Source organism: Centrocercus urophasianus, unplaced genomic scaffold (assembly GCF_019232065.1).
Source record: "Centrocercus urophasianus isolate 14NV4802_14NV808 unplaced genomic scaffold, USGS_Curo_1.0 seq_23, whole genome shotgun sequence".
Lineage (NCBI taxonomy): Eukaryota > Metazoa > Chordata > Aves > Galliformes > Phasianidae > Centrocercus > Centrocercus urophasianus.
Genome location: NW_024884789.1, coordinates 16955076 through 16977497, shown reverse-complemented (window position 1 = coordinate 16977497; position 22422 = coordinate 16955076). Strand labels below are relative to the sequence as shown.

The window sequence follows — 22422 nt, the reverse complement described above, 5'->3', positions numbered from 1 at the left end:
GTCTCACTTTTTCTGAAGCTTTTGATTACACAAGCTGTCAAGCAAATCAGCGTTTGAATCAAAAAGCATGAATCTACACAAAAAAACAGTAAGAAATTTGAAATAAAAAGTCTAATCTTCTCTAATATGCACCTTCCTAGATACATTTAATGTATTTCTCTACAACTACACTTAAAGGATTGTGGTTGTGTATGATTTCGGATTAAATTTCATTCAGCATAATCTCCTGTTGATGCACGTGAGCACTTAAAGCACAAACAAACCTAGGTCCCAAGAGGCTTCTGAATGGGCACTATTTCATTTTGCTGCAACAGCTGTGCCTATCAACCATTTTTAAGAAAGGGCAAGCTGTACAGAAGCCAACACAAAGAACAGGTTCTGGAGGTGAGCCTGTAAGGATAAGTACATATTTTGGGGGCAACACTGAGATGTTCTCCCTGTTCTCACTGGGCAAATTAACATACAATTTTGGGGCTCCTCTCAGCTTCTAATTCCTTACTTAGCCAGGCTACGTGTTACTTTGCCTTGTGCTGCTGCATTCACAAAAATTACTACAATAGTATATGCTACAGGTCTACCTTGGCCATTTACCCAGCTCTACAGCTAATTACATACACATCAAACGTGTTAAATATTAAAAAGGGGGTTCCAGCTAATACAGAATACAGCTCTTGAAAACCAAGATATTAACAGAGTTGTTAACTGAATGCCTATGGGAAAATTTGCCTTTAAATAGCATATTTTCATTACCCACTCTTATCAGCAATCAAAGCATAATTACCAGTGAAGAAACAAGGGCTAGAGACCCGTGCCTCACTTTCAGATATCAGATTGAGTTCATATTACTAACAATTAGAGAGACAAGAAGGGAAAAATCATCCATGCTCCTATAATGATGTCCCGTACATATCAAAAAGAAAATGGAACAATACAGTTTCTCAGAATCATTGGCATGGCTTGAAAAACATTTCAGATTTTCTCTCTGTTCCTCCTTACCAGGGAAGCTTTCTAAACCACATTCATAAGACAGATTTCAATGGGATGTAGCCACTGCAGAGAAAGTTGATGAAAACTCATTCACAACTCTAACACCTCCTAAGTACAAACCTACTTGGAACACGTGCCTCCCTTTGGGACCAGCAAGTCTGAAGTCCCAGACAAGTAAATTCAGATTTGAAGCAGATGTCTCCATATCTATTTTTACAGGGCTTTATCTGTCTACAAAGTCTGAACATTATTGCTTGGTGCCTTGCAGTCACTGCACCTGCTAGATGTGGCATTGAGGGACGTGGTTTAGTGTGGATGTGTTGATGGTTAGACAAGGTGATCTTAGAAGTCTTTTCCAACCTTAATGATCCTACAAACCTAAAAGACTATTAACTTTGTCATCGTGATTTTAAAAGAAGCCATTGTTTCAATCTGTAAAAGCAGTGTTAGTCTGACAAAAATGAAAAACATCAGTTTCTCAGTGACTGACTGAGATCAGTGATGAGTTATCATTACCAGAAATCATTTCCTCAGCAAGCACCACTACAGTCACTTGATACAGCCCATCTCCAACAGGCTGTATAGTTCTCTCTAAAACCAACATCTCTGCAAATAAAAAACTTTTCAAGAAAATAGAGATGGTTAAGAAAGCAGTCACTTACCCAGACGCAGCAGCATCACTGCCTTCCTTAGATCCATCTTCATCTACAAAAAGTGGAGGGAGGGTGGAGCCAGCCACCAAGTTCTCCATACCTCTGGGAAAAACAAAAAAACAAAAAAACAAAGACATGAAGTTAATTATCTTATTGTTTCCCTTCAGCAGCATTTCTGTTTAAATGTGACAGATTGGCTTGTACTCGTAAACCCAATGGCCACTCATAGCCAGTTGGCTTCAGGACAGACCCTACAAGCAGCCGTGTTCAAAGACAGAAAAAAGATCCTAAGTGATGCTTCAGTGTTTACCATTAACTGAGCCCTGTATCAGTGCCACGCTGTCACTGGAAATCACAGTCAGCACACAGATCCCACTCTTCCAATCCACCTTCCTGTTCAATCTATACCACGTGTCAGAAACTGATCCTCCTGCACTGATCCCAAAAGAAAGCTGTATTACTGTGACTCTCTTGAACACTCAGATCAAGATGGCATTTACTAATTACTTGTCCACATACTCCCCAAATACCTATGCCTGTAGTTGAATGCTACTGCTATGTAAGAGTACACAGAAAAAAGGGCAGCCACGTTACTTGAAGTTGCAACCCCCAAGACAGTTGCAGAAACAAGCGGTTTCAGGCACAACGTACATCCAAACCAATACAAATCGTTTCAAACCTTTCTTACTAAGCCACAGCACAGTCTTGTAGAAACAAATCCTATACCAAAAAGCCTTAAACACAAACTCACCCTACGACCAATTATCAGTTGCAGTTCTGCCCCAAATGACAGGGCCATTCTAGCAAACCTGCTCCTTCAGTTCAGAAGTCACCTTTGGTGAGAAAGCAGTCACTCAACCTGAGCACTGCTGTCACTTCCAGCTGGTACACTTGTGCTTCAAAGCTTGCAGAGACAAAGGTGAATTACATCGTGCTGTTTTCTCCTGGATTGGTATGATTTCAGTACGGAGTGGAAAGCAAAGTGATCCAAAAGCAAAAGTCTTACTCTCCATAACAGAAGTACTACAGCTGACTAAGAGCAAAATCTGTGCTGACAAACAGTGAATGCAGCAGGCCACCCAAACAGCACTCCTACCCAAAGGACTTCAGACATGAAACACTTATTCTTCTGCTCTATTTGGTTAAAATTGGTCAAGAACTCCAAAGGCTGCTCTCAGGAGCTAATCATTAGTCCTGTCTCTGAAGGGCAAAGAACAGCTCAGCTTTGTGGAACGCTAAGGAACGCCCAGGATTAGTTCTGTGATTACAGCAACATGGATATAACATTACTTTGTGAATGCTGGGGATCCAGCCAAGCCTACTTGGTAACTAGCCAAGATGAAGCTGGTATCAGAGCTGAGCATCTCCTTGCACGGCTGACAGTGCAAGCCCACCTCCTGCCCAACTAAGTACCTTAACTCCTACTGAACCTCAGCTGGAGCCCTGCCATCCTCCTTCCTGCAAGAGATACGGTGCTTGCCTAAATTAATCCTAGGATCAAGACACACTTTTTAAGCTCATTTCATGCCAAGTGACGGCTTGGAAATAATAAAGATATCTCAAAATGTGGCATGATACACTATCAGAGAAGTGGGGTGTAATATTGGCCTTGAGTACCAACAAAACAGCCAACTTCAAGAAAAATCAGACTGAATTGCTGAGAAGACAATTTCCTTCACCAATAATAAATCTGGCATTCCATTTCACGAATGTGAGCTCTGCTCTATTCATTTCATGCCTCAATGAAAACATAGGAATATCTGCTTCCTTTAGCAACAGCTCTGCACCATCATAGCCACTACAGATGTTAGCTGATAAATGAACCTCTGGTATGCCTCCAATTTGTTCGCTTAAGCAAATGCTCAGTTAATGTTTACAGCAGGAGATCATCGACAGTCTCTGTAAAATACACATTATGCCAATCTAGCTTCTCCAGAAAGCACTCATAACCTTCCAAACAAAACTATCCCTACCATACAGGAAGAAGGAAAGTGCAAGAAAGAAGAGGGACCTTGGGTCAAAAGAGATGTGCTGGAGCTGGACACTATCCAGCAGAGGGCCAGCGAGATGAAGGTGAAGGGCCTACAGCACCTGACCTGACAGGGCATGCTACAGAAAATGGGGGCTGCACAGTGTAGCAGAGGAGGCATGGGGCAGATCTAATAGGTGCCCACAGCTGCTGGAAGTACCCAAGGTGACAAAAAGAAATGGCACAGGCAGTAAGTTGAACTCTCAGGCCAGTCTGCAAGTTCAGACTGGACACTGGGGAAAAAAGCCTCTCTACTAGCAGAGAGATGATGGTAGAGTGTGCTGTTGCAGAGCTGAAATGCTCAGTTACACAAAGCTGACCTGAACTACTGTTGGCAATAGTCCTGCTTTGAGTGGGAGGCTGAACTAAAATAACCCCCAGATGTCCTTACTAAGACACATCTGCAGTTCTCTAAACTGGAACTCCACATTACACTCACTTTCAACTACCAGCAGCTCAGCTATAAAAAAGTAACAAAAACCAACTGAAAGCTCTCAAATACAGTGCTTCCAGGAAAGGGGGAGAGATTAGCTCTCTGAAGATGTTGGAGTGAAAGCAATCAAGTTTTGCTTTAGGTTACACAATCTCCTCCAGTTTTCACAGTCCTGAATTAATCTCTTCCAAAAATAAAGGAAGCTTAAGTAATTAGACTCAAACCTCGTTATTTATGAACAGTATTATGCACGTCTGCAGATAATAAAATAGCTTTCTTAGTCGTCCGGGTGCCTCCAGCAGTCTTTCAGCAGGCAAGGGTCTCTTCTCACCCTCACACCAACCTGGTGGCACTCCGTGCTCCCTCACTTTCCCAAGCAGAACCCAGCAGCTCTGCACCTGAACCACTGGTTACCACCATCTCAGGTCCTGCTGCCCACTGGACCTTCTCACCAGGTCCCTGTGTGCGCTCACACCTGGTGCTAGGCAGCAGCAGCAGCAAAGTTACGCTCGCTTACCGACCGGACATCAACCCTGACTGCATGTAAAAACACAACATAAACACAGGAAACTGGGAGCACACACATCTCATTCTTTTTTTTTTTTTTCAACCCACATGCTTTAGATATGAACAGTGGAAGCGTTCGTATCTAAAGACAAATTAACAGCAGTGACTTTACAGTGATTTCTAATCTATTCCAGTAAGCAAGAAAACAAGGCAGGTCCCCAGATGCTGACTGAGGACTGATGGGAACCAACACAAATCTCTCAACTATTTCTTGAACACAGTTTTCTAGGTGAGCTTTTCAATTCCTGCTCAACTCTACTCAGTGTAGAAACATGAGCATCACCAGGGAAAGGAAAAAACTTACACAGCATGAAAACTGAAGTGCTACCACACGCAGAGGGGAATCAAATACCTTAAAAAACAAGTTTGTTCTTAATCTCTTCTCATGCCCACTTTTGCAGGCTATGCCATATAACTGTAGCGTTTTTCCAGCACAAAAATAGGAAGTGACAGGTTGAGTTGCACTTTGAGTGGACTGAAAGCTGCCATGGGATCTAATCTCTAGTCACATCTCTAGACTAGAAAGGAAAAGCTAAAAGTAGTTGCATCACCAGTAAGAACAACCTGTGGCTGGGGCTGGAGAGGAACTCCTCAGGAGCACCATTACTATGGCTGCATGGTTAACAATGCTATTAGAGGGAATCAGACCTAAACACATGGGTGACCCCAAACCTAAAACCTAAGGCCAACCTTGTCTTTAAATGCCTTCTACACACACAGTACGTAGTGACATCTGTCACAATCAACTTTCTCTTCTGAGAATCAGGTCATTTCATGGCATGAGCTCCAATGGGAGCATTACATCTGAGCGGGGGCTTCTCCTCTCCTACTTCCTTTTCCTCAGCTGTCTCATCCTCTGTCAGAACAAGGAGCTCCACAGTTTTCCTTTCACAGGACAGCAAGTAAAAAATTGCAACTTTTATCACAGAACCACCACAGCATTCCTTAACCAAGCATTGCAACTCAAGCATTTTGTAACAGCTTATTTAAACTCAGATGTTTTACTGAGATACCTTGCTTGACAAACTTGATTTCACTGTATGACAAAGTGACCCACTTAGTGCATGAAGGCAGGGCTGTCAATGTGATCTACCTGGACTTCTAAAGCCTCTGACACTGTCCCCACAGCATCCTCATGGACAAGCTGGCTGCCCACAGTTTGGATGTGCGTAAGCTCCGCTGGGTGAAACACCGGCTGGATGGCTGGGCCCAAAGAGCTGTGGTCAGTGGAGTTAAATCCAGTTGGCTGCCAGTCACAAGCGACAGCCCCCAGGGCTCGGTACTGGGGCCACTTCTATTTAGCATCTTTATTAACCATCCTGATGAGGGGATTAAGTGCACCCTCAGTAAGTTTGCAGACCACACCGAGTTGGAGGGAGCGCTGATCCGCTGGAGGGGAGAAAGGCACCGCAGAGGGACAGGCCCCGATGGGCTGAGGTAAACTGGGTATGCATTTCAATAGGGCCAAGTGTCAGGCCCTGCATTTTGGTCACAAGAACCCCAGGCAACTCTACAGGCTTGTGGAGGAGTGGCTGGAAAGCTGCCTGATGGAAAGGGATCTTGGTGTGCTGATGGGCAGTCAGCTGAATATGAGCCAGCAGTGTGCCCAGGTGGCCAAGAAGGCCCATGGCGTTCCAGCTTGTACCAGGAATGGTGTGGTGAGCAGGACCAGGGAAGTCATCCTGCCCCTAGACTTGGCACTTGCGAGGCCTCACCTTGTGTACTGTGTTCAGTTTTGGGCACCTCAGTACAGAAAGGGCATGGAGGAGCTGGACCAGGTCCAAAGAAGGGCAACAAGGCTCGTGAAGGGCTTGGAGAATGTGCCCTATGAGGAGAGACTGAAGGAATTAGGGCTGTTTGGTCTCCCCTCAGCCTCCTCTTCCCCAGACCTTATTGCTCTCTTCCAATACCACAGTAAAAATGGACAAGAAACACAGGCAACCAAAATAGAAATTTCAGGAAAAAAATTCAGAGTTCCAATGCATTTCCAAGCAGTTTAAGAAACAAAGGGCAAGATGCAAAGATTAGTTTTACACTTAATTACTTGTATCTCCGTGGCAAGCAGTAAGAGCTATTAGCACTAAAAGCTTGTATCAACTGCTAAACACCTGCAAAAATATAATTTTATAAAGCAGAAGTGTTTGGTTCTATGTTCTCCCCTTCTTCACAAAAACACATGAAGGCAGGGCACGTGTAAGGAATCTCACTACATAACATCCCATTTTCTGGAAGCCAGGCCCCTATTCATAGCTGACAATTCCACTGAGTGACTCCGCACACAAAAGCAAAGAAATGCAGAGCAATGCTTGGTTCTCTCCCTTCAAACGAGTACATTTTGCCTCAACAATATCCAGAATGAAACTTGAGATTTTTTTTTTTTTTTTTTTTTTTTTACAGCTAATCAATCATTACCCCAGCAAGAGCAGTCCTTCAGCCCCAAGGACACCCCAGGTTTTGCAGTTCCATCTGTAAGAGCGTCCACTGAGTCTCCACCACTTCTTAGTCTTGCTCTGCCTTTCTCTGAATGTTTCTCTGATGTTCAGAGTCTGATGATGTTACATTCCACTTGACATGATGTCTGCCCATACCTATTTTTATATCAACAAGGCAGAACAGATGCCCCATTAAAAAGAACAGAGACATAACAGACACATAAAACACATCTTAAGCACTGACACTTCTCTGAACCCACACTGGCCATCCACTACGCACAGCCTGCTCGTTTTCCCAGGCTAGTTTTGCCATTCAGCGAGGAAACAGTTACTTCTCTTGAAAATTTACATTCAATTCCTCTGATCATTTATGTCAGCAAGACTTAATCACTTTGCTATGTGGAATGTGAAAAGTGCCACGAGCAAAGCAGTTTATTAAAAGATGTAAATGAATGGAGTCTGAAGTTTTTCACGATGTTTGCTCAGCTCTTAGTATTTACCAGCATCACACAAGTGAAGCAAGAAACAGTGTAACTTAATGCTTGAGTACGGCCATGGCAATTTAAAATATCAATTGAGTGCTATGAAATGACAACTCTGAACGCCAGAGAGCACGGCTGTGACTGACCAGCAAAGGTGTAAGTTACACAATTGAAGACAAAAGAATTCAGGATATACCTGCTGAGACTGAGAAGTTGTTTAAAAGCAATTTTACCACTTCGGCCCTCTCAAAGCACTTCTCACCACGAAAGCTGGCAGGAAATTACAGCAAATACTCCCTGCTCACTTACGCTCTGAGTGGAAACTCGCTGCCGCCGCAGAGGAACACAGATCAGAATGCCTCACAACAAGCCATCACTGCCCGTCTTACAGAACAGGGGGTTGAATACTTCAGCTGTGAGAACACACCAAATAAGAGATGGGGTACATACTTACAAGAGTGACTCACCACAGGCTCCGTGACCCAGCACAAAAGCATCTGCTCTGACCCCAAGAGCAACAACGACGGCATGGAATTGGATGTTTTACATGCGCTGATATGGCACAGGGACAAAGGTTAGAGGAAATGAAGTGTGGGAAGAATAAATGATTCTCACACAGAACAGACAACCAATTCTGCTCCTTTCGAGACAGGACTCATCTTCAGAGAAAAATGACTCCATTTCCACATGCTTCTGTTCTCATTTTTCTTATGTGTGCTGCTGCCTTGAACTATTTTAACATAAAACAAAAAAAGTTTTAAAATATGATTTAAAGTAAATCATTTTCCTTAGCTAGCCTTTGCTGTGCAGAACAGAAAGACACCCACACACTGATCTGCTACTTCTTTTCCTTTAAGGCCAAGAGAACTGATAACAGCCATTTTTTTCTCTAATAGCAAGAATGGGGCAGATTGGAAATAGACTGCTTGAGGAGCCTGGATTCTCATCTCTTCTTAAAGTTCTCTAGAAACAGACAAACATGCATCAGAAATGAAAGTTTGGGTGTACAATATGGGAAGTGCACCGAAGCCCCTTTTCAGCCACAGCTGTTCTAAAGAGGCCATAGTTTGGGCTGGTTCCCACACAGCACACCATTGGCATCACAGGGCGGAAATGGTATGAACCTCAGATTAGGACAGAAAAAGGAAAAGTCGCACAAATGAGCAGATACAAGGTTCAAGCAACTATGAAGAAGTCAGAAGACAGCACTCAGAGAGCCCTGCCTGCATTCATGAAAGGAACAGAAATAGAAAGGGCAGTACCATCCTTAGAAAGCATCTCCACAAAGCATCCTCTCTCCTGGAAGTGCACTTTGTTCCGTGACCATTCCTAACGATTTCCTAACAAGATGAAATGTGTAAAGGACTTATACAGGGAAAGACTACAGCCACAACACCAACAGAAGGCTTTAGGGAAATTCAAGGACTGCTAACTGCATTCTCCCATTGAGCACACGCCGGGGTTCCCCTCTCACCAAGGGAGAAAGCACTCAAGATTTTCACGTCATGTGAGAACCCACGTACTTCTGTGGCCCTATGAAGCGATCAACAAGAGAAGACAGATAAGTTAGAGAAAGCCTTACTTATCCTCTTCTGCATCCTCTGAAGGCAAGAGGAAATGATGCCATGCTGTATCACAACTGCAGAACAAGGGAGATATCCACCATGGCACACACCTACCAGAGCACGCTGACCGCTTCCCAGTTCTAAGCAACAAAGCAGGCATGAGAGACGCCTGGGAGGCAGAGAGGCAGGCGCAGAGCACGTCTCTGGTGCATCTGCAGCATACAAACCACAAATACCTTGTCCTGCTGCTGAAGTAGGATTAAAAAGAAAGAAGCCATGTCAGCAACACACCAGAACGGCCTAGGCTGAGTGCTTAAAACAGCATGCAAACATTGGCAATGCTTCCTTTGACTCCCAGGCCATCTCCAGTAGACTGGATGAATTGCTCAGAAGACAGTCGCTCACTTCTCCCCACTGCCTTCCTTACTAATGCCACAATCTCTTCTTTGTGCCTATCCTTTTTGTTCTTTTATCACATGCAAGAAGCCAAAATGAGGCAAGGGAAAATAATGATTAAGAACAGAGCAGAGCTCAGAGCCAAAGAGCAAACAAGAATTCAGGACAAATGTGATTAAGACCTGTAAGTTTAAACTGCCTCCAACTTGCCTCTTCCACTGCTGCTCCTTGGGTGCTATAAACAAGGAATTGCAGAGGCAGGAAACATACACAAGCCCTGAAAGGTAGAGTTGATCTATGCTCACAATACCTGTAGTCCTAAAAGAGAATGTAAATCTTTTCAAATCAGCTCAAGACTGAACAGACAGGAGGGCGCAGTTCTCCTGTGTCGCAGCCAAAGTCTCAAACACAACTCAAATGGTTCCCAATTCACGTTTACTTTTAAACGTTCTGAAAGGTATTTGGCATTCAGGTTTGAGTATTTTCCACATTTAACAACGAGCAAAGATCTATACCGCTTTTACATTTCCTTTTGATGAGTTTGTTTCTATATATATTTAAGTAAATATGGTTTCTCTGAGACAAAACAAATATTATCCAACATCTCCATATATGGCTAAAGAAGCACAGCTGTTTTGAAGGTGGTCATATACAAAATCTGTAAGAGCTAAGAATACAACCAAACTTCACAAACAGTCTTGAAAATGCTACTAACTTTAACCCTTTCATTGTGGCACCACAAAAACCACTTGGAGCACTATTTCTCCTTGTGGTTACCCCTCACTGCCCGACACCATCCCATTTCAGACCCACAGAGGTAACTGTGACAGCCTGACTGCAACATGCGATATGCAGCTCTTACTGCAAGGGGAAGTGAGAGCTGAACCCCAAGATCCATGTTGGAAGGTCAATAACACATTGGTTTATTCGTGAGTGAGAAATTCGTGAGTTATAAGTGAGAAAGAAGAGGGCTACAACATATGATCTCACCTCCATACAACATTAATTGGGAATTCATTGCCTTGAACAGAAACAGAGACGAGGGAAGCTGGTAGAAAACACGACATTAGGCAATGTTCTTGTATTTTTGGATTTGTGGAACTGAAACATTTTCCAGTGTAAATGCAGGCACAGTACTGCTGACTCCGGAAACTTCCTCCCCTTGCTTGTCTTTTGCAGCCTGGTAGAAGTGAGCACAGCAATTACCTGAAGATCTGTCACCACATTTAACCCTGCACCTTAGCTCAGGGGCTTTGCAGTTCAGTCAGACAACTGTCCCTCCAGCCACCAGCACTCTCATCTCATTTAGGAAGGGCTACTCCCAAAAAGCATTCTCAGCTGTACTTTTACTCCTCCCTGCACATCCCAAAAAAGCATGACACTGCATTTTCAACGATACAATTGTAAAAGTAAAAAACATTACACTGTTACAAATGCTTTAACAATCATGTTTGAGCTCACAGACTTCCTGAAATTACACATTTGTTGCTGTAATGGAAATTTGCCTTCCCTGGTCTTTAGCAGTTGTCCAGAAAGGCTAATTCCCACCCAGAACTGCTTCCTGACCTCTAGGAAGGGTCATCTATGTATAACCATAGAGAAAAACAGGCATATGGCATTCTGACATTCCATGGCAATCCTGCCAAGAGGAATCCTGCAGGTTCAGTCTGCATCTAAAGTGAGCTTGGTTTTTTTTTAACAAAGCACACAAATCTGCACCCTGGCTCTCCCCCAACAAGCACACAGCTCTCCCAGCAGGCTGGCCACCTCTGCCACAGCTCCAATAACTGCAGCAGGGGGCAAACCTTCAGAACCAAGCTGAAATGTGCAGAGTGAGTCCTGGGAGACAGCAGCAACGCTGCTCATCTCCAACCCACAGCATAACATACGTAGGTCTTGAGCTTCAGAATGTAAATGATACCTAAAGGAAAAGCTTATTGCTTCAAACTATACCAAGAAACCAAGCTTTTCCAAACTTTAGCCTGTGAAAATGGGATTTCTGGACAGTAGGAGTGCTACAGTTACTAAGCAAGAAGCAGACTTGCTTAGTAAGGGAATCACTTCCATTGAAACTGTGCTCTGTTCAAGTACCCATGTCTCGCTCACCATCACCTTCTTCACACTCCTCTTTAAAATGCTTCTGGCAGCGCTTCCCAGTTCCACCTCCTAATCCCACTCTGTGTACACAAATGTACACCTCTCAGCTACAGAAGAAAATTCGGCAGATTCCAGGTCATTTTGCTAAGACCCACCCAGCACACACTGATGAGCAAGGCCACGTGTCATTCACCACACTTCTTCGTTGGCCATCCCCACCCAGTTCCACAGGAACAGAAAGGGAGCAGCATGAGAAAAGCCCAAACTAAAGTACCTCCAGAAATATTTTATGGATGACAGCATGTTCTAACCCAATTTCTGTCCACCGCGGCGAGTTTTCCACTCACACAGTAAGTAATATGTCCTTCTGCTGTATTTCCTGGTTTTGCTTTTAAGATCTCAAATATCACTTCTTTTCAAACTTGCTATCGCTCAGAGTTAAGACTTCATGTGGATAATATTCTGATCCTTAGAACAAAGCATTGCTCTACAAAAAGAGCAGTGAGTCTGCAGCCCACCAGGGCAGACTGTCCAGCTCAGTTTCTGGTCAACACAGGAGCAAACCAGCAAATTTGCCATCCTCACTGACGGCTTTTGTGCCACTGCAGAAATAAACACTGCTTGTTCTTACGAGAGACACTGTGATGAGTAGAAAACAGCAGGTAGAAGCAGCTGAAAACATTCCTTCCAATGGCCACAAGGATAGAGAAGAGCAATATATGGAGCCAGGAGCCAGACTCCATGATCCTTATGGGTCCCTTCCAACTTGGGACATTCTATGCTGGAACACCTCTGCCAGCCTTGGCTAAACAGTTCTTCCAGTAGTGTACCACAGATGGAAAGCACACACCTACAGCAAGCGCTCACTTAATTCATCTATTAACAAGAACAATCTGGAGAGCACCTCAATGAGGAAAGCAGGACCTTGTCTCCAATAAGGGGAGCTACAGTTGGACTTGGACCATCACAGCATCCCACACAAAGGCTGCCTCCCTCCCCCACCACATCCAGCTCAGACTTGGCCTCCATTCTGAGTAAAAGTGGTACTTACCCCAGCTTAAACTATTTCAACGCACTGTAGAAAAAAATGGCAAGCTGCCACTTCAGACAGGACTTACATGTTAAGCTCACTATACTGAATCCACATTTCAGAGATGTTAAGTAGGCTTAATTCAGCAGCAGTTTTAAGTAATTTTCTTCTGACAACTGAAAAGATTAGCTCAGGGTTGCTGTGCTTGCTACTCTGCTAATTAGCCCACTTGTTCAGCACTCACTGTCCTTCAAGTGGAGGACAAGGCATAGCAAACTGCATATAATTCTACAAGATTATAGAGATGACAACTGAGGGACCAAGAACAAGATACATCAAGTTCTTGAATGCATGTAAGTCTTCATTTCTAGCCTTACAAGAGGGTTCTGTGTATGACAATAGGAACTTAAATCTGAAAAGAGAGGCAAATGGGTGAGGCCAGGCTCTTCTCAGTGTGCAGTGATAGAACAAGGAGCAACGGCCCAGAGCTTGAACGCAGGAAGTGCTGTACTGGCATGCAGAAGAACTTCTTCATGGTAAGGGTGACGGAGCACTGGAACGGGCTGCCCAGAGAGGTGGTGGAATCTCCTTCTACGGAGATACTCAAGAGCCAGCTGGACACCTATCTGTGTGACCCATTGCAGGGAGCTGCTTTAGCAGGGGGTTGGACTCAACGATCTCTTGAGGGCCCCTCCAACCCCTGCAATTCTGTGAGTCTCTGCTGGATCAAGAATTAAAGGGACATTCTGGGCCAAAGCTGAATCAAGCTCACAAACTAAAGCTCATGCCACCGGCAGCATGCAACCACCTTCAGAGCAAGGTGCAGGCCCTGTGTGAGTAACTGCTATTTCCTCTGAACAAACGCAGTGTGCAGACCAAGAGCAGCTGCTGACATGAGCGAGGTGGGCTCGTGTGCTTGAGCTATGCTACCTGCACCAAGGAAACACTGCACAGACCAGAGATGGAGGGCAGTGAGAACTCACTGGGAGAAAGAACCCATGGAATCTTCATCTTTCTCAGTTCTTTCAGGAATGACCAGCCTGGCCACACCATAGCCTCAAAGAGGTAATTTAATAATGAAATGCTTCAGCCAGTGACTGAGAGACAGCAAAAATCAGATAAACTCATTTTTGCAGCAAGAACCACCACCTGATGCCTTAATTTCTCCCTATGGCTTTAAAAAAAATAAGAAGTCAGACCCTGGTAGCCTTTCTGCTTCGTCTCTTCTATACAACTTTTCAGCTCTATCACCTCTGTTCCACATGGCATCACCTCCTTGTGGGCTTCCACAAACCTCCCATCATCTCTGAATTCCTGGCCAAAACTAGTTACAAATCATGGTTTGCCACTGCATTGAACACAAAACAGTGGCAACACTCCTCTACACTCACCGTCCAAAAAGCAACTGATCTGTCAACTGTTTTGCTGATCTGATCTGTCATTCCCTCTTTGCTCCCTCAAAGATCAATTGCCCAATTCCCTGTCAGCTTTTGCTGATGTACTGTCTGGCTTATTTGGGATGATTACTCGGTGCTTCATTTATCTTTTAAACACCAAGCTATTTAGCAGTAGAAACACAAGTAAATGCCAGAAAACTCGTTATTGTGATTTGCAAAAGCCTTTAATTCCTCACATTTCTATATTTTCAATTATAACGTTATACAAATGCAGCTGAGCTACTGAGATGCTACTAAGCAAGTTGAGAAGCAGCCACTTACATCCCAAGTGTCAAAACCATAGGTATGACTGATTCATTTCCTACTGTAAATCCCAGCTCGCTAAGTAGGACCTCCGTGCCTGCAAGAAGCTGTGTACCTTTCCCACAGCAGCCTCAGGCAACGCGCTGCTGCAAGGCTGTGCTACAGCCCTGCTGCTCAGCTCTGCGCTGCGCTGTGCTCTCTCAGCAGCCACAGGAGCTGGGAGGAAAGAACAATGCGACGCAGCCATGGAGTGCTGCATGGATACATTTTAAAAGGCATTAATTAAATGTCTCTATGAGAACTCAATTATAGACACTTATCTGACTAACGTTACTGACCTCAGAGCAGAGATGAGCCGCTTTCACATCCATGAAGAGAAAAAGGTTCTGCATGCAGAGTTCTCAGAAGACTATATAAAGGCGCTGTGATAAAAGCTGGAATGTTGCCTTTTGGAATGCATAGACAATGCAAGAAATTTCCAACCTCTTCTGTCTTCCCACTCATCAGTATGAAGATGTAACCCCTTTCTGTGCACTATTTGCATATCAATGCACACAATTCTCATCCAAATAACAGCAGAATAGGAGCAACCCTCAGGAAAACGCTGGGAAGTTTCTTGTAAGCAGCTGTTTCCTACACACTTCTGATACAGGTCTTTTCAGTAATCTTCCTGAGGAATGGCTTTGGGACAGAAAGCAAGTTGCTCTTAACTGGGAACGAGATCACCAAGTAACTTACCTTAAAAGAAACGTTACATAATGGTTACTGAGACCTGCTGTAAGGGCTGACTGTAACACTGCGACCTTTACAGCTTCCCATTGCAGCAGCCAGCTGGGTTTTGTTCTGCTTTTGTGTGCTACAACCCACGCTCTAAGAATGCTTATCAATAAATGCTGATCAGGCTGTGATGTGATAAACTTATCTTTTTGAGAAGTTAAACAATGCAGCTCCTGCAATCCCTTCCAGACTGAACACAGACCTTCAGCTAAGTTCTCAGAAAACAGTGACAGGAAGTCAGAGCAATCAACAAGCTTCAAATTGGTACCATTTTGTCCAAAAGCATTGCATTTCAGAAAGCAGAACAAATCAGGCTCTATGTGGGACTCCAAACTAGCATTAAAAATTCAGGAATCACAAACAAATGATTCAGAAGCTTTTCTTTTCCCTTTCATTTTTCCTATATTCTGAGCTTAAAATATATGATTTTTCTTCCACATTTAGTTTCAGCAGAACACAAAAATGTCAGGTCTTGTTCTGAACCTTCATGTATTTGGATACAAACAAGACCTAAGGGCAGGCTACAAGACTGCTGAACTGCAGAGGCTTGCTCCTTTCTCACCTGCCTGTGGCCATGCCTGGGCTTTTCATCAAGTTTTTCTAACAGGAAAGAACAGAAGCTGGGTGTCTCCCACCATCTCAGCTACGGACTTGAAAAGACAGAGCTCAAACACCAGAGCTTATAAAAATAAAAAGGAAAGAATGCATATGGAATTTCCCACTTCTACCAATGGTGAACACTCATACAAACTTACACAACCCACCCCCAGACACCAACAGTTCTTGCTAGCTGGACTCTTTCTGCTAGCAGCCTGCCATTCAGAGCTTTGAAATCACCTGCCCAAGACAACCAAGCCTAGGAGGAACAAACAACAGTCCTCCATTGCCACAGGTGAGATTAGCCTAAACCTATTTAACTACCAGCTACTTCAATCACAGCACCTTCAGGCCAGCAGAGCTCTGCTCACGAGACAAGGTCTGTGCATGAGCATGCTGAAGAAACAATGGCATTGCATTGATGTGTTCTTAGTTGACACCAGGTGAAATGGTTCAGCAAAGCATGAAGTGAGCGCAGCAGCTGGCAGGGGAAAGCAGGATGCAAGTAGCACAGCCAATACTGACCTACATTTCTGTAGCTCCACGGCCTGAGATTCAGCTTTTATCCCCCTACAACTCAAGTGATGTCAAAAATGAAGAACACTGGAAAAGATTCCAGTAACTGAGAGCTAAAATAGTCATAAGTGGGAGGAAATATGAATACCAGAAAAAAATTAGGATTATCTCATAAGCTGACTTGACATTTTCAGTTTTTTTTCCATCCAATGTAAAGCTAAACATTTATTCTGTTAATGAAAGATGAAATTCTTTCCCATGACTCTGGAAACAGAACTCTAAATCCACAGATTCTGATTATTTTTCTAACAAGGGATATTTATGACATTGCTTCTTCATATCTTATATGAATTGCAGATTATTTACCTCTCTACCTTAATTAAACTGAGCACAAGAACAGTTAAAGACAAATTCATTCCCAAGTAGTGACACAGTGAGGATTAAAGCAAACGCTGGTTGTCTCCGCTCCATTTCAGCCATAGCAGAAGATGCACAATTCCAGCTGCAGCACTGCAGTAACACAGCCTGAGCCAGCAGTCTGCTCCTAAAGCCTTTCATATGGTTACCTGCCACAGAAAGAAACTGGATGCCAGGGCTGATGAGAGCCCACTGTGTCACACCGTCAGATAACTACAATGCTGGCCAGGCACAGGTCAACATCCTCATTTCTACTATTATCTTGCCCTGGCAAAGTTTGAACTCCAACAGAAAGTGCGAGCACATGGTTCCATGCTGTGCTCCACCACCTCCACTAAGCATGCCAAGTTATTCCTGGGTGAACTGTTTGGAATCACAGACCTTCAGATCCTGTGTAAGAGCTCCTTTGCTGCAGTGATGACAAACACTGAGATCCAAGCAGCAAGCACCAATGCAGAACTCGCTCATTACAACACACAACCTAAAGGAGAACTGAAGAGCATTTAAAAATGCCTGCTTAGCTCAAGACTCCAAAGATGTGTTCATCCACATCTAGAAATCCTATATAGTGTGACTTATGAGATACTCTAGGAAGACACTTGTGTATTCGATGCAGTGGTAGCTTTACTTGAAATATCTTCCTACATTAACTCCTGAATTTTCATCCTTTAGGTAGAAGGTGTCTTTGTCAACACCCTGGATGTGTGCAGACAAATCCAAGGAAGATGATGTGTGTTCTTAAAGAAAAGTAAGCTGTGGAGAAGTCTAAGAACCACTGTATCAAGGAAAAAGGTGTGCAGTGTTATTAAAACACACCACTAAAGCATACTTAACACACAGACTTCCTCCTACCCCGGTGCACCATTTATCCCATACTGGGAACACTTCCCCCACCCGCCTTCACAGCAGAAATGCAATGTTAGCAAACTCCAGAGTTAAAGTGTGAAAGAAGATTCACAGTTTACAGTTTCCAATACTTGGCTTGATGCTGATCTGTTTTTCTGTTGTATATTCTCATGCTATTACCAGAGCTTGTTTTGTCACAGCACTCTCCCCTGCTGTTCCAGCTATGGAGACTGACACTTGAGTTTCCCAATCACGATGCCAGACACCACGTCTTGTGAGCACCAGCGTGGGATGCCTTGATTTCACTTCATCAGAAATTCACTTTGGATCGACAAACAACGACGGCCCCAGAGTCACAGCCGTGAGATGGTTACTTCACCTCTTCTGACACAAACGGAACAACCAGATTCTCACAGAACATCCACTGACATGCCTTGTTTTCGTCAAACACTGCACCAGGGCGAAGAATCGTCATGCCATCTCATCGCCACAGCTTTGAAACAGTAACCAAGGAAATTCCAAGCTAAACAATAACATTTCTTTTCTGAGCAACAAACAAAAACCCACAAAAACACTAGTTAATCCCATGGGACTGATCTGAATTCAGCTAATTCTCCTCTAGTGACCACCATCTACTTCACACTGAGAACCCATCCAACTACAGTAGCTGTACTGCAAGTTTCCATACGTATTTAGATCTCACCATAAAATTAAGAGATACTCACTGGTCATCCTTAACCTTGTGTCTATACATACATATCCCTCACACCCAGCACGTGCTGGGACAGCTACCACATGCAGGGGACAAGCTGGGAAACTGTTTCATTCAGTAGCCAATTATCCCCATGCAGTTCAACTTCACATCACAGCTAGCAGCACCGAGGGGGGCTGTCCTGTATCTCTCCAACCAAAAGTGGTGCACGGATGTGCAGCGTGCTGCTTTAAGGAGCCAAAGATACAGCAACTCAATGCCATTAAGTGAATGAATTCTTTCCTGACAGTGAAATCCTCTCATCTGCTGCACAGTCAGATAAACATCAGGATAACTCAGCTGGACTTTTAGCAACAGTTTATCGTATCAGTATTGACCTGAGGTGCAGTACTCCCTCCCACCCAGTACCTCCAGCAGCTTGATGCCAGTTACACCTCGGGCCTTACCAAGCCCTGCCTTACTGCTCCTCCTCACTCCCAGCCGCACTCAGCTCTGTGTTCGTGCAAATGTTTGGTTTCCAGCTTGAACAAATCCCTTAACTAGTTCAGCACCCACATAACATCACTTTCATCTCATCAGCTGTTTGAAGTAGCTTGTCAGGAGCACTGGCACTGGAGATTACCAGCAGCTAAGACTCGCTGGCTCCAGCTCCTACGGAACATCACAAAGCCCAAACCAGACACACCAACACCTATTTCCAGTCCTAGCAAATATTGTAGATCACTTATTTCAAAGGTGATTAATAATACTTTGTCACAAGTCTCTTTTGGCCACAGACAATCCCTCAGATACCACAGAATAATTAAAGACATGAACTTTTCAGAGTTAAACACACCAATGCAGCGAGAGCAGACCTTTACCCAGGAACACACTAAACTGCCAACAACTCTTCTGTATTCAACACCAGAGGGATAAAAAACAGAACAAGCCAGAAACAAATTCCATCAGTCCTACACCACTTAAATCCAGTTAATAACTGACACTTTCACTATCCTCGTCCTCTCGAGGATGAACTTCACACATTGTTGCCAATGGTAACACAACTTCACCTCACTCAGCCTTTTCACTGGAGCAGCTCCTCTGATATTCATGCAATGGCAATTGGTGAACTACAGGTTAAGGGTGTCAGCTGTCCACCTCATTGCTCACCACAGCCTTCAGAACGGAACATCCCCACGCCTCAGGTTCCCTTAATCTGAAAAACAACCCACAAGAATCTCAGAAACAGTGAAGTATAACAGCATTTCTTTTTGGTTTTTATTCTAAGCCACACAGACTGCCGCGCTCAAAAACCTGAAATCGCTCAGCCAAAGTCAGCTACTGCCATGGCCTCCTGCAAAGGAGAGCAGAATCATCTCTTTCTGCGATGAAAACCTTTAATAAGCCTTTTTGAAGACAAAACTGCTTCCATTTAACATTTCCACTGATTAAGTTTCTTTAATGGGAACATTCTTACCATCATTTGTAAAAGACAAGCTCTGTTTAAAGTGCATCAGCATTCGGGGAAGTAAGGTCAAGGAATAACGAAGATTTCCTAATAACATCCAGAACCCAGCATTCAGTCATTCAACTCCATTTGCCCTCTCCTAACCCCCAATTGCTCCCATCTCATAGTCTGAGTGAAGGCTTCACACAAAGCCAAGCCAGTCCAGCTGCAACTGCAGTTACCCAAAGGCTGTTGGCATCTAACATTTCATAAGCAGCCTTCAGAAGCAGAACATCCAACCTCAGGGTTGTCCCTACAAGTCAGGTATTAACTCTGCAACTCTTTTCAGATATGCACATTAATCCTTAAAAAAGGCCATTAACAGACAGGCACACCCCACCAATCACATCATTACAGAAGAGATTGGCACAGGGCTGGTCTGCTTGCAGTTTTTCACCACCAAACTTATCTCACAGGTAGCAACACTGACAATCCATGACAATGTATAAATAAGTTCCAGTTGCTTTGCCCTCAAAAACCAGGACCGAGTTATCAGGCAGCCTTCACTGTTTCCACAATTCCACTGGCTTTAAAAATTAAAGAAAAAAAACATTTCTGAAAACAAGTTGTTCTTAGGAAATTCATACCAAGCAAGCACTTAGAGCCACAGTGCTTTTATCAGCCACCAGTCAGCTCTTAAAAAGTTCAATGGTTTCCATCAACACAGGAAATAATACCCTTCTGTTTCTAGAGGAAATCATGGAAGTATAACAAAAAAAGCTTAAAGGAACTAGTTCTGGAAGATCTCCAAAGCCAATCCAATTGGAAGTTGAAAGGGCATTTCATTAGGATACAAGAACTAACCCAACAGAAAAAGCTTAATTCACCTACTCTCCTCAAACACGCACACTGCTGTTCACCTGTGTTACCCTTCCCCTCAGAGGTGATGCAGAGGGAGCCTACAAGTAGGAGGGGAATCAACTCTTTGAAAGGGGAGATAACTGCAGGACAAGGGGAAATGGTTTTGAGTTCAGGGAGGGGAGATTGAGATTGGATGTCAGAGGGAAGCTCTTTACTACAAGAGTGGTGAGCTGCTGGAACAGCTGCCCAGAGATGCTGGAGGTGTTCAAGGCCAGGTTGGATGGGACCCTGGGCAGCCTGGTCTGGTATTAAACATGGAGGTTGGTGGCCCTGCATGTGGCAGGGGGTTGGAGATTCGTGGTCTTTGAGGTCCCTTCCAACCCTGGCCATTCTGTGGTTCTGTGATGATCACAGGAGCATCTGCATGGCTGTTAAGCACAGCTTCTTCCACCCGTACTGTTTCAGCACTGGTGTGTGCCCCATAACACATGTCTCAATGCTACAAAAACCAGCACGGTTCCACGCATACTTCAGGTGGGGGGAGTAAAGCTCCTACAGCCACAGCCTGGGAACGGGCAGGGAGAGTTCAGCAACTCGCATCAGCTTACAGTGGGACAAGAAGGAATAACTCCGCCAGGTGCGTACGGAGCAACAGCTCAGCTCACCCTCACTGCTTCCACCCAGCAGTCCTTGAGCACGGGGCAGCTCAGCACACCTCAGCAATCTGGGCAGCCTTCGCCATCAGACACAGCCCGTGCCTGCTGAGGGAACGTGGCCTGCAGGAACAGAAGATGGAAGACGTTTAGGAACTGCGAAGCACAGCAGCTTGCGTTTAGTCACCTTCTGACAGTGACACACACACGGCTGAACCCCGCACTGTTGCTAAAGCATTGCTCTGGGAACGGGGCTCGCTCTATTCTCATGGAACGGGCACCTGCCGGGCTGCTCTCTACGCACCATCACCACAAGCAGGAAGAACGAAAAGATTAAATTAACACAGGGAACAGCGGGACTCAGTCGCACACCGCAGTTTCTCTCTTTTGACCGAGCTGAAGGGCAGGAAGGCTCCTTAAGGGACTACTGAGGGGACGTAATAACGTAACGGCTAAGGAGAACGGGGAACGGCCGTCTTTTATTGCCGACGGGACGCGAAGGCGATGAGGACGCAGCGGACACGCGCCGTGCGCTCAGCCCCACGCTCCGCTCCGCAGGCCCGAAGCCCCTGGCAGGCCGGGCGGGCCGGTCCCAGCACGCCGCCCCCAGCTCGGCACTGCACTGCTCTCCGGGCCGCCCCGGGCGGTGAGAGAGCCAAGCAGCCCCACAGCCCGCCGCACTGACCTGCGGGGCTCGGCCCGGCACTGCGCGTCCCCTCCGCCCCGCGCCGCCGCCGCCGCGTCTCTCACAGAGCCGCATCACCGCGCCTCCACCCGCGCGGATCTCTCCGCCCCTCACCGTACCGCCGTCCGGAGAAGCCCCAAAGAGAACCCGGGCTGGAAGCACGCGGGCCGACCCCAGCAGCGCTTTCTTGCCCTTCCTTTCCCCTTTCCACTGCCTCGGGCGGGAGACCAAACTACACGCCGGGACTACTTTTTTCGCGCGGGCGGAAGAATACCGTTACCTTTCGCACGGAGATTCTCTGCTTTGAAGCCGGGGCTGCGCGCGGTGCATGCTGGGACGTGTAGTATTCCCCTGCAGCGGGACCGGAGCGCGCCCGCGGCCGCGCCCCGCCCCATCGCCTCTCCCTGGCCAATGGGCTGCCGCGGCGGACGGGGACGCCCCGCCCCTCCGTGCGCGAGGGGGGCGAGGCCGTGCCGCGGCCGGCGGCGGCCGGAGTTGGTGGTGCGCGCGGGCGCGGCGCTCGCAGCCCGTCCCGGGACTCGGCGCAGCGCTGCCCGGCGG

The 22422-nt window shown here is 45.4% G+C and overlaps 1 protein-coding gene across 4 annotated transcripts in view; it reads right to left on the bottom strand.

The window, feature by feature from the left end:
- Positions 1–22197, bottom strand: part of HMG20A (high mobility group 20A) — a 37033-nt gene extending 14836 nt beyond the window's left edge. The window contains exons 1-4 of one of the 4 annotated variants that reach the window (XM_042824508.1): positions 21862–21907; positions 21189–21299; positions 19286–19431; positions 1650–1742 (exon numbers count right to left, since the gene is read on the bottom strand). In XM_042824508.1, coding sequence (XP_042680442.1) covers positions 1650–1738 — 89 coding nt within the window. In that variant the 5' untranslated portion in view covers positions 1739–1742; positions 19286–19431; positions 21189–21299; positions 21862–21907. Of the gene's footprint in view, positions 1–1649; positions 1743–19285; positions 19432–21131; positions 21300–21861; positions 21908–22141 lie in introns of those variants that run through there. The other 3 variants (XM_042824507.1, XM_042824509.1, XM_042824506.1) reach the window with 3 other exon arrangements.
- Positions 22198–22422: the final 225 nt, after the last annotated feature.